General features: G+C 40.0%; 1 protein-coding gene across 5 annotated transcripts in view; it reads right to left on the reverse strand.

Moving 5' to 3' along the window:
• SLIT2 (slit guidance ligand 2) overlaps positions 1–12956 on the reverse strand; it is a 347237-nt gene that overhangs the window by 52543 nt on the left and 281738 nt on the right. For all 5 annotated transcript variants that reach the window (XM_077881285.1, XM_077881294.1, XM_077881275.1 and 2 more), the window contains 4 exons: positions 10286–10357; positions 9725–9796; positions 7578–7649; positions 4080–4243 (listed from right to left, as the gene is read on the reverse strand). In XM_077881285.1, coding sequence (XP_077737411.1) covers positions 4080–4243; positions 7578–7649; positions 9725–9796; positions 10286–10357 — 380 coding nt within the window. The remainder of the gene's footprint in view (positions 1–4079; positions 4244–7577; positions 7650–9724; positions 9797–10285; positions 10358–12956) is intronic.

Below are 12956 nucleotides of genomic sequence, written 5' to 3' on the forward strand. Positions count from 1 at the left end.
GAATATTTTCATTGAAAATTATAAAGTAAACTTCAGTGGTAAACACTGGGGGTCAGTGAATCAAAAATTCTGGCTACTTAGCAGCTGAGTGCTTCTGAACAAATTATCTAATCTCTCTAAATTATAATATTTTCATCTCCCAAATGGGGAAAGAGCGGTACTTACTTTAGGAGTGATATAAAGATTACAGTAGATAAGGATTTAAGTCAGATCCTCAGCATAATGCAAACCATTCAATATTAGCTGTTAGTCGTAGTAGTAGTAGTAGTCGTAGTAGTAGTGGTAGAGTAGTAGTAGTGGTAGTAGCAGCAGCGAAGATGCAGCCTGAACTGTCATAAATTGGCAACTAGCAGAATCTTAATAAGACAATGAAACTTTGCAATATTTTGACAAATAGCGAAATATGCTGGCCGAGGGCATGATAAGTTTCAATGTCCGCTATCACTCTAAAAGTACATTGAGTTATAGAAAAACCAAGTAAATCTTAAAGTCTGCTAAATGCAATTACAATCTATTTATTGAGTTCTGAATGTCTACACTTCTTGTCGCCTGCCCTACACCCTCTGCGGTCCGCTATCTAGTTTAGGGTACAGCTGGAAATACATGCAACCTGCTGACTTGAGATGAATAGCACAGTTCCAGCATTTTCCTACAATATGGCTCTGCTCCGGGAGCACCGTGCTCACACCTGACAGCCTGCCCCAACAAGTGGCTTAGTTAGATGCACTTGCACTAAATTTTTCACAGCCACTCTCCTCTGACACAGTTTCCTCCTCTGAGCTTTTGTAGCAACCACACTATCCAGCATGGTAGCCAGTGGCTGCACCTGATTCTTTCCCATTAAAGTCAAACTTAATAAAATTAAAAATTCACTTCCTCCGTTGCATCAGCTACCTCTTAGCAACCGCGCGTGGCCAGTGACTACTGTAGTTGCACAGATATGCAACAATTTTACCACTGCAGAAAGTTGTACCAGGCATCCCTGATCCAGACCCGTTTTCCCTCAAGCCTATTTCCAATCATGCCACACTAAGAACTAAACAAGATGCTGTTAAAGGGGAAAAAAGGTCAAATCAGTTAGCTATATCTTGAGTTAAGCAGTCATTTATGTACGTGCGTATGTTTGTTGCACATGTCGGGCTTCTGAGGACATTTAATAAATGATTGTGAATGATGACCCTCAGAGAATTGAATATAAGTATGTAGCTTTTCTCAAATTTATATTATCATGAAACATTTTTTAAAGTAGTATCTCCAGGGAACTCTCAACGTTGAGAAACATAGGTAAGCACTAGCATTTTTCAGAATGGAGAGCATGTATCCCTGGGCGAGGAGAAGTATAAGAAAATCACTTTATAGTTTCTCAAATTCTCCATATAATCTTTCTGAAACACATCTGCCCAATGATAATGCCTAAGAGAAAGTTTTAGTGCCAGTTTCTGTCCCCATCTCCCACTTGACAATGTCCTCCACTTTCTAAAACAACGAGATGCCTTTCCAGACACCAGGAATTGTGGGGCACTGCCCCCAAAGATATTTTGTAACCTGTGGTTACAAAAGAATAATTTGAAATGTCAGTGATCTGCAAAGCCTCTTGAAATCAGTGCACATAATCCCAGAGAGGCACTTCCAAGAAAACTGTACTTTCAATTTTTAATAAAAAACATTAACACGTTGATAAATAATTATGCCATCCCAAGCAACGGTGCATGAGTATTAACAGCAGTTCAGTTTTAAGAAAAAATTTAAAGACTCAAAGACTTTTGGTGGCAGGACATCTTAAAAATTCAAATTCTATAGATACTTTTGGAGCAAAAAATAAGACAATTTGCTGAGGTACTGGAAATAGAAACTCGAGGAGAAAAACAGAAGTTCAAGGAAAAAAAGAACAATGTGAAATCTAAAGAGGATCTTGTTTTTGTCTCTTTTAAATTAGCTCTGACATTTAAAAAAATAAATAAATTGGCTCTGACATTTAAATTCCATCAAATGCATTTAGAAGAAGAATAGAAGAGTTGTTTTGTTTTCGTTAAGGGTGTGGAGGGCGAGGAGCAGAGGGAGAGGGGGAGACAGAGAATCCTAAGCAGGCTCCACGCCCAGCACGGTGCCTGACCCGGGGCTCGATCTCACGACCCTGAGATCACGACCTGAGCTGAAATCAAGACTCAGACACTTAACACACTGAGCTGCCCAGGAGCCCCTGCAAGAGTTTAGTTTCAAAATGTCAGTATTTACAATGTGCTGCAAGCGACATCATTTGCGGCCATTTATGGCTATGAAAAAACATTAGATGCCATTAAAAAAAAAAAAAGGCTTCAAGGGAGTGTAGTTTTTGGAAACTCCTCCTTTGATCAGTAAACTGCGTGTCCTATATCGTGGCTTGGTTGGTGTTCTGAAAGGTCATGACGGTAACACTGCCAGGCAACCTACACGGAGGGCTTACTCGGTGTGGGGTAATGTGTTTTGCACACACTAATTCAACTAAGCTTTCCCCCTGCTGTACCGAGGAGCGACCCACAAATACAGCTGCATATATTTAAAAGGTACGATGTGGTGACGTGATGTCACATACGCTGTGGAAGGATCAATAAGGTCAAAGTGTCTAGCACCTCCACTTCCTCCCGCAGTTAACCTCTGCGTGCGTGTGGTGAGAAGGCTTCTCGGCAAGTGTGCAGCGTGATACTGGGGTATTAACTATACTCACCACATTGGACATTAGATCCTTGGGCCTTATTCCTTTTATTTTTTTTTTAAGATTTTATTTATTTATTCATGAGAGACCCAGAGAGAGAGGCAGAGACACAGGCAGAGGGAGAAGCAGGCTCCTTGCGGGGAGCCCAACGCAGGACTTGAACCCAGGACCCCAGGGTCATGCCTTGAGCCGAAGGCAGATGCTCAACCGCTGAGCCTCCCGGGCGTCCCTGGAACTTACTGTTACCACTCAACGTTTGTGCTCTTTAACCTCTATCTCCCCATTTCCTCTATCTCCCGCATCCCTCAATCCCTGCAATCTAACATTCTGTTCTGTTTCTGTGACAATCGGCATTTTCTTTACTTTTTTTTTTTTAATTTCACACGTAGTAACTTTTTTAATCTCAACAGTAACACTTTCAAGTATGTACTATCATCATCTGTGCTTACACATGAGGAAACTGAGGCATGAGCTGGTTAAGGCACTAAAGTCAGGTTATCTAACCACTGAAACGTAAAGCTAGAAATGCACACCATGACCCACTGCACAGTACGACCTCCCCAGATGTTTTTTTTTCTACCTAAAATGCCCAGGTGTGGACAATTTATCTCTTCAGCTAGGTTTGCAAGCCTCGGAAGGCAAGATCGTACCGTGCGCTTCTCTAAGGTCCATGATAGCTACGATTTAGTTTTATATACAAAACAAAGTTAACTGAAAAAAAAAAAAGTTCAATATTTTCTAGGTATTGTGAGTAGCGTGTCATTTCAGTTCTTGTGGAAATACAAGGTCTGTTATCATTTACATTCTATTTAGATTCTCTATATTGGACACATAGAAAAAAAAAAAGCATTTGTTACTAAGGCACTATTCAGAATCCGCAAATACATGAAACACAGGGAAAAGAAAGGGATTCAGACAAGCAAGGGACACCCCCATCAACACAGCAGGTGAGTCAGAAGGTTTGGCCTGAACGCTCGGGAGGGCTCGTTTCCCCTTACCTGGCATCAGGAAGCCACAGGGCCCTGGCAGCCCTAGGAGCAGGGCACACACGTTCAGATAAGGCAAAAGCAAAATATTTGATGTGTTAGAGGCTATGAGAGAAAGTTCCAGAAATCGTGTACTCTTCATTTTTCCGTACATTTTAAAGAAAACTTAAGAGGCATTTCCCACTAATGACTCCTGCAATCTATTTGAGAAGCCAGGTTCTCTACTTGGGCTCCTCAGGTGACCGCTCAGGGCTGTGCACGCGTGGGTGGCGCCAGGAGGTACTGGTGAGGGGCTTTCCGCCTGTACCTTCGAAGCCTCGCAGCAGTGGTTTCCTTTTTAAATTGATACAGTGATTTCCTTAAATTTATTTACAGAAGTGAAAGTGGTTAGAAAACCGTACCTTGACATGTAAATTTTTTGGAGGGAGTCGTGAGTAATAATTTATCTGCCATTTCTCCGGGGCCGGCACAGCGAGCAATCCCGGGTTCTTTGTATTCCGACTTTACCCAGTCCGATAACCACTGCATGTTGCAATCACAGTAAAGGGGGTTGGCTCCGATTGCTCTGGAAAACAATAGCACAAACACACATACACACACACAGTATGGATGTCTTGTTATTTCCTAAAGGAACAGAACTCAAAGTGATGCTCAGTAGAAAAATCCCTATGGAGTTATTGATAACATTTTTTTTTAATTGATAACAATTTAGAAGAAAACGTACACATCGGGGATTTCCCATTTTTCCTGAATTATATGCAGCTGAGACTCAGGGGGTTGTCACTGGCCTTAAAATTTAACTGGGCTCCACAAGATGTTCTCGTATTTGCAAAGATGGGCTCATTTTGGGCGCAAGCCCACCCCCACCACGCAGGTTAATAACTTCTCCCTCATTCACTAATTATTTTTGGAGGACCCGATCACTATGCCAGGTCTCCAGGACCCAACTACAAATACCACGTTATTTTTAACCCCAAAGTACTGCTTCTGGGAAGGTGACTGGCACAAACTCAAACACGCACAAAATTTGCATTAGAAGTGCTACAGCAAAAGTATTTACAAGGTGACCTTGAACAGAGGGTAACTTTTTTGGGAGACCAGTGGTTAAAAGCCTGAGCTTTTTACACAGGTAGATTCAAGGAGATGGGAAAGGTTGGGAAGGATGTTTCAGGGTAAAGGATCAGTAAGTGTGAAGGCACAGAGATAAGAAAGGGTACAAGGGGCGACTGGGTGGCCCAGTTGGTTGAGCCTCCAACTCTTGGTTTTGGCTCGGGCGTCCTGACACCAAGGGCCGTATTAGGCTCTGCACTCACTAGGGAGTCAGCTTAAGAGTCTCTCCCCTCCTGCTCAGGCTCTTTTCCTCTCTCCCATAAATAAATAAATAAATAAATAAATAAATAAATAAATAAATAAATAAATAAATAAATAAATCAATCAATCTTTTTAAAAAAGAGGGGATATGAAATAATAATAAAGATGCATAGAGCTAGTTCACCAGAGTGGATCTGGACCTTCACTAGATGTCTGTCCCTTTATAACGTCCTTTATGTTAGAACTTTGGTTCCTACTCCCCTAAGCAATAGTAGTGATGGAAAACAAAAAAGATAGCTAATAGTCATAGCACTGAAATGCAGGGACTGTGCTGCTGAGCCATTTATATGAACGACCTCCTTTAATCCTAAATAGCAACTCTAAGAGGTCAATAGTATTAATAAATTTGTCTTACAGATGGAGAAACTGAGGCCAGAGAAGGTAACCTGTGGGTTTTGTAAACTTGTCAAGCCTGGCACAAGTAGCAGATGCATACAGTGGCATTTAAAAATGGATTAATTCCGATTTTTAATTAACTTGTGATTAGTAATGCTTCTAGGTCTATGGTCTAAGCAAAATTCATCATGTTCTTTCATGAGGAAAGTCCCAAAATATACTTGTAAAACCGTAATACTTTATACTGTAGCAGCTTTAATGTCCAACTCTCATGAAGAACTGGAGTGTGGGGAACGTTATGCTCAGATTCAAGCTTCTCTTTTAAATTAAAAAGGCACAAAATGATGTTTTTTGAGTCGTTTGATGGCATCTCTACTGACATTTGCTAAGTCCTTGCTCTGCACGGGGACACGTGGAAAAAGTAAATGGAGCAGGGCTCTTTATGATCTAGAGAATCAAAAACAAATGCATAAAAGAAATATATGACAGAACCAGACACATGGCAAGGACAAGTCAAACTGTTCCTACCGTCAGTGGGGGTGCTCGCAGAAGGAGCAGTTTTGCTTAGCCCAACCAGCATCTTCCTTCAGAGGCCTTTTCTGACAAATCACCCTAATATTAGCAGAGTGACTACTTTCTTCCTGATGATGACAGGAAGACAGTACCGAGTCCTGCACCCCTGAGCTAGGCGGCTTCACCACGCTGTATCTCACACAAAGACATCCATGGACTCTGAGCAGGAGTGTCTCCCGTGTGGACTGTGAGGTAGGTGCTGGGGTTCACACCTGAAGGAGTGGAGGCTTTGCCTCCTGGGACCCTAGCGTTTGGTGAGAGAGACATTAACAGCTGGCACCAAAGAGTCTGATAGACACACGTACCAAAAACCTACAGTGATTATCAGAGCCCCATAAAGCACATTCAGATAATAGCATGACTATTGTTGCCTATCCTTTGACCATCCCTCCTTCGCAATCTTCTGAATGTATCTTCTCGGGATGTAGTGGGTTTGGGAGAGGAGGACAAGCCAAGAGATACGATGGCAGGCAATTTCTGGGGGACTGGCAGGCAATGGATATTGCCTGCTATTGAACGAGACCTGCCCTGACCTAACCAAATTTTAGAGCCTAAAATCTGTCCCCAGATTTTCCTTCCGTGTTTGCCATGGTCTTAACAGCACAGCTATAAATAATGGAATTAAGGAATTTGGCCCAAAGGAGTTTTTCGGACTCCATTCATGACATATTTTATTATGTTGTTTTATTGTACTTCCCCAAAATAAGGAGATACAAACAGGCTGCTAGGAGACAGAGCACAAAGAAAAAAAAAAAAAAAAAAAAAAACATTTTACCAGCAGTTTCCCCTACCTATTATAACGTCTTGATCTATCTCTATTTCTGCAGGGTGCCACAGCCCGTGCTGACTAATATTTGCTAAATAAATGAATCCACTTTGAGCAACTCAAGAAGGGCTTCATAAAGGACATGACACTTAGAATGTCACCTGGGTGAAATAAGTCAATTGGAGAAGGACAAACATTATATGGTCTCATTCATTTGGGGAATATAAAAAATAGTGAAAAGGAATAAAGGGGAAAGGAGAGAAAATGAGTGGGAAATATCAGAAAGGGAGACAGAACATGAAAGACTCCTAGGGAAACGAATTAGGGGTGGTGGAAGGGGAGGTGGGTGGGGGGTGGGGTGACTGGGTGACGGGCACTGAGGGGGGCACTTGATGGGATGAGCACTGGGTGTTGTTCTGTATGTTGGCACATTGAACACCACTAAAAAATAAATTTATTAAAAAAATCACTAAAAAAAAAAGAAGAATGTCACCTGGGAAATACAAGGTTTGGGCCAACTGAATTGAAAGGGAGCTGGTGTTCTAGACTCGGAGAACGTTCAGAGAAGACACAGACAGGAAGTTGGAGAGTCATGTTTGTAGGAAGACACTGAGCTACGCAAAGAGAATTCAACTCCATTAGCTAATGGAGAGTAAGGGCCAGACGGACAAATTAAGGCTATCTTGCAGAAAGCCCCGTATCGAGATTGAAAATCTTCACATTTTCTTTAAAGATGGAACCAACCACATCTCATGATGCGACAATAAAAGGTGTGACAAAGGACTGTGTGTTTCAAACTCACTTGCCAGGGAGAGTTTGACCCTAAACCCACATTCACAAACTAGGTACTCACAGGTGTGATAATGCAGAGAGATCACTGAAAGCACCTTCAGGCACAACAGAAATGTCATTTCCATGTAATGAACTAAAAACAGAAAAAAAGCAATATTAAATTTCTTACATGTCAGAGAGTTCAGAAAAATTCTCATTCATGGATGAGACTTGTGTTTACAATAAGCAGTTTAAATCGGTACAGAAAATACGATCTCTTTATTAATACATAATCTTGGAATAGCTGCACATCTATTTGGGAAAACAGAAAGTTAGTTCCTACTTCACATATGCATAAAATCAATTCTAGACTGAAGAGCTAAATGTAAAAACAAAACTAAAAATGTATGAAAAGAAAATTGAGAAGAGCTCCCTTTATTCACATAGGATGGGACAGGCTTTCAAAGCACCATATAAAACTCAGAAACCATAAAGGAAGAGAGTGATACATTTTTGACGACACAAAATACATCCATAATATGAAAGATAATAACACAAAAGGAACAGAACGGAGCATATTTACAACACACATAAGAGACAAGGGTTAACTCTTTTGTAAAAAGACCTGCAAAGTTAGAATCCAGAAGTCGATGCATAAAGACATAAATATCAATAAAAAGACAAGGAACCCAACAGAAAATTGGAAATTATATGATCAGGCTCATGGAATAAGAAACAAATGATTAAAAAATTTGACACAAACACTCTAATTATTGGAACTTCAAATTAAAACAGGAAGGGAAAGTAACGTTCCATCTGTCACAGTTATTATTATTATTCAGTATTCGCCAGAGTGCTTTGAAATAGGAGCTCTAAGATAGATACTCTGACGGTCACAGAACAAAAGTGAAAGGATCAACGCCGTTCACAATTTGCCAGAGAGCTTCGTAGCAGGACTCTATTAAAACACAGTCAGTGGGGCATAGATTTGTAAACTAACAAATCTTGGTTTTTGGGGGGAAACCTGACAGTTACTTTTGGTACCTCACAGTACACCTGACAGTAAGATGGACGTGCAGGATATTCACTCTGGCACCGTATGGAATAATGAAAATCTGGAATCAAATCACGTGACAGCGGGGGCGCCTGGGTGGCTCAGGCGGTTAAGGTCTGACTGTTGATTTCAGCTCAGGTCGTGATCTCAGAGCTGGGAGATGGAGCTTGTGTCAGGCTCTGCGCTGGGTGTGGAGCCTGCTTATGATTCTCTCTCTCCCTCTGCCCATCCCCGCTCAAAGACAAAACAACACCAACCAACCAAACAACCAAAACCCAACACGTGATAGTTAAAGATGAGGATGATTAAGCTACGGTTCCCTCATCCTATGGAATATTCTCTACCAGATAAATAGCTGAGAAATATTTATATATGATGGAATGGAAATAGTCTAAAGCACGTTGTTAAGTAAAAATTAACCAAGGACAGAACAAGAACAAATCCAATGTATGGTTTTATACGGTATATAGCTGTTGTGTATACACATATCAGCATCTAAAAATAAATGCATATATAAGAGGACCTGATGACAACATAAAACTGTTGTAACTGTTCATTCTGGGGGAGGAGACTGATTGGGAATCATGTTTCATTTCATATATTTAAAATTATGTGGGGATCCCTGGGTGCGCAGCAGTTTAGCGCCTGCCTTTGGCCCAGGGTGCGATCCTGGAGACCCGGGATCAAATCCCACGTCGGGCTCCCGGTGCATGGAGCCTGCTTCTCCCTCTGCCTATGTCTCTGCCTCTCTCTCTCTCTCTCTCTCTCTCTCTCTCTCTGTGTGACTATCATAAATAAATAAAAAAAAAATTAAAAATAAAATAAAATAATGTTAGTAGTAAAAAATGTACTCATTGATTATATAATTTTTAAAGAAATTAAAATTTCCTATATTTCGTTCAAAATTAGTTGGATCTCTATAAAACATACATCTCACTATTACCCATTACCCAATAAATGACTATGGCACCAATGTGGTGAGGCCCAAATAAAAGCTGTTGGGTAGTGATACAGGAAGAGATAAGAATTTTCCTATTTCCAAATCTGTAGTAAATCCTAACGTATAGATATGAAAACACCCAAGAATCAAAAAAAGCAGTTAAATCATTAAAAATCACGAGCCAAAACTCAGATCCCTGAGATACGAGACATTCTGTTGAACCTAAGATGCTTACAGTAATCGGAGAGACTTGAGTCCATCGAAGGTTCGAGGAGGAATACATCTCAAACGGTTGTAACTGAGAATTCTGAAAGCAGACACAGTGGGCTGGTTTTACTCAGATATCCCGAAGAGGCCAAACGCATTTTCAAAAGAAAGCAGTTACGAAAAAGGTTGTTTTAGCATTTTACAAATTGGGAATACTGATGCACAGCATTTGGTTAGTGCTGGTGTGGTCAGGGACACAGTCGGGCACGCCTCCCACCCCGGCTGATGCTCGTGCCCTGTTCCCTCCCCGGGTGACAGGCCGCCTGAGGGTCTCTCCCAACCCATCCACAAACGTAAATTACTCTGTTCCTTTTCTGGAACCCAACACTTTTTTTTTTTTAATTTAAAAATTAAAATAATATTCTATAGTTGTTTATTTATCAAGGTTTTTTGTTTTTGTCTGTTTCTCCCACAAGATTTATATTTCTCGAGGGCAGACTGTCTTGTTAAGAGGGGATGTCCAAGCGCCCAGGATATGCATTTTGTCCAGTGAGTCAACAAGCACTCGGTACCACGTTTTCATACTCACAGGGTGAGGAGCTGGGTCATGTTGCTGAAGCTCTGATTAGAAAGAGTGCTTATGCGGTTGTTGCTCAGGTCTCTACAAGAGAAAAGAAACACATGGAGCATACTGTTAGCTGAGAAGGTGAGAGGTTAGTGATTCTTAGAAAGACAAAGCTCTTCTTGTTCGGTTACAATGGTGTTGTGAACATGCTGCTTTTACCCGAAAATAACAAAACACTGGATGACCCCTGGGGATAGACTGTCGTATTCATAATTATTCAAGCCCTGGCCTGTTGAAATTAGAAGTGATGATGTTTTGCTCTGGCCAGAGAAGTAAGTGTGGGCACCAGGGCGGGTTTCACATCAGAACAGAAGCTCTAGGCTGGGCTTGGGCTCCCTTCTCCTATTTCTCCCTCTGCTCGCTCCTGTCCCAGACCTGTGATGTCCCCCAGCCGGTGACTGTGTCCTGGTCCTGGGGCAGAGACATGTGGAGGCCACTCACAACAGACACATTTTATGTGTGAGAAATAAGCCTTTGTTCTTGAACGTTCCGTTGGCTGCATATCCTTCATCATCCCTGATATGTAGGCCCACGGGGACCCACAGTCCAATCTGATAACTAAAGGAACGCATTAAATGACATTTGCAGCACCATGATGAAAAAGGGCAAAGTCACTGGCACACAGTAGGTCCTCAACAAATAGCTGTTTAATGACTAAGTGGATAAGAGAGACGTGGATTTTGGTTAAAAAATCCATCGCTACATGGCTGCTTACAGCCAAGTGTAATTGTTACTATGGGCTATAATGTCTATTCGGTGAACTTGATCTTATTTTTATCACATGTAATATATATGTGACCATATATGACATATAATACAAATTTTGACTATAATTATATTGTAACGTATAATGCAATACAATAATACAGAATATATAATGACATGATATATATCATATATCTTTGGCAATTTTGCAATAGAAAAAAATTAGTGAATGTTTACATCCACATAGTCATATAGTGATAGGCATATATTCGCTGAGTTTTCTTTAACGTAAAATGCTAAATACATTTTAGGAAGGAAGATTCATGAATAAATGAAAAATTATAGGACATAATTTATGATTGTTGTATTGTGTACATTCCTTTTCTTTCTAAAGAAAAATATATAAATAAATGTAAGGTGCAGAAAAGCCAAAGATTATCCATTCCTTTATTAAAAATAACCAAAGTATCAGTAAAATGAACCTATACAACCTGCAAAATGATAGGAATGATATAGGAGCATCATAATCCATCTTCTTAGCTGCTGAAATACTATCCCTAAATTTAGAAAATAAGCATATCTATATTTGCAAAATTTATTTGCCTAGAGTAGCATAATGAATCATTGGTAAAGCCATTCTTGGATCTACAGATTCTCATTTTTCATTTCCAAACTGGTCTTAAATAACTGGATACTGTCCCACAAATGACCCAGTTCTGCTGCAGTGACCCTCTGGAAATGGCAGCAATTTAATGGTTTATTTAACAGAAGAAAATGTATGTAATCAGTTCTTGCTGCTATTAAATAAGTAACTAGAGGCAGAACAAGACATATTAGGGAATGTTCTCTGTTTCCTAATTTAATCACTTTTCATTTAAATAGTCCTACACATTCTACAAAGTTTTTCTTACATGTTTAAGGGAAATTGAAAATGATGAGCAGTGTTTTAACCAATCACAACCTTCTTAGGGTCAAGTTTACTTTGAAAAGTGTAACATTTTCTGTGACTTGCGTTTCTGGAATTCACTAATTAGGAATAAACCTCCTTATTCTAAGAATGCTAGAAATCAGCCTTCTCAGCCAGCCATATTTACTCTAAAATCAGATAGGACCTAACTAAACATAAAGTATTTCCCTTTACATTTACTCCTGTTACTGATTTTTGTTTGTTAGTTTTTTTTTTTTTTGAGGAGATTTATCAATTACTAGCAAGGCTACTCTAAGTGTGACATTACATCTCTTTGAAAATATTGTGCATATATGGGACGCCCGGGTGGCTCAATGGTGAGCATCTGCTTTCATCTCAGGTGGTAATCCTGGGGTCCTGGGATCTAGTCCTGCATCGGGATCCCTACAGGGAGCCTGCTGTGTCCCTGCCTCTTGGTGTCGCTCATGAATAAATGAATAAAATCTTTAAAAAATATTGCACATATAAATAGATTGAAATATTGGTGTATCTAAATATAATCTTGTACTACCACTTAAAAATCATTTACATTTATGAAAAAGATGTTATCTTACAAGGGCATCAAACCAAAGTGAAAAAAAGCCCAAGTCTAAAATTCATGCTAAGAATGTCAGCCTGTTTGTCAAGTTTATTTAAATACCGTGTAATTAAAAATGAATTTTATAAGATTAAATTTGAATACTGGAAGTCCATGACTTAACTTAGGATGTCTTATATGACAAAACCAAGCCTAATAAAATGTATTTTCAGAAAAGTTACTACCAACCACAACCATTTGCTTAAGGTCAAGAATAAAGCCATTACTTTCTTTCTTTTCTTGGCTTGTTATAAAATAGCCCATATTCATCATCATAAGTATCCAAATGTACTGTATTTCTGTAGTTCTCCGATACTTAGATTTGTTCAATATTTGTACTTTGGATCGAGGAGGCCCTTTCTCTAAGAAGCGCCATTGCCTGACTG

The sequence above is a fragment of the Canis aureus genome, chromosome 2 (assembly GCF_053574225.1).
Source record: "Canis aureus isolate CA01 chromosome 2, VMU_Caureus_v.1.0, whole genome shotgun sequence".
In the NCBI taxonomy this organism is placed as follows: Eukaryota; Metazoa; Chordata; class Mammalia; order Carnivora; family Canidae; genus Canis; species Canis aureus.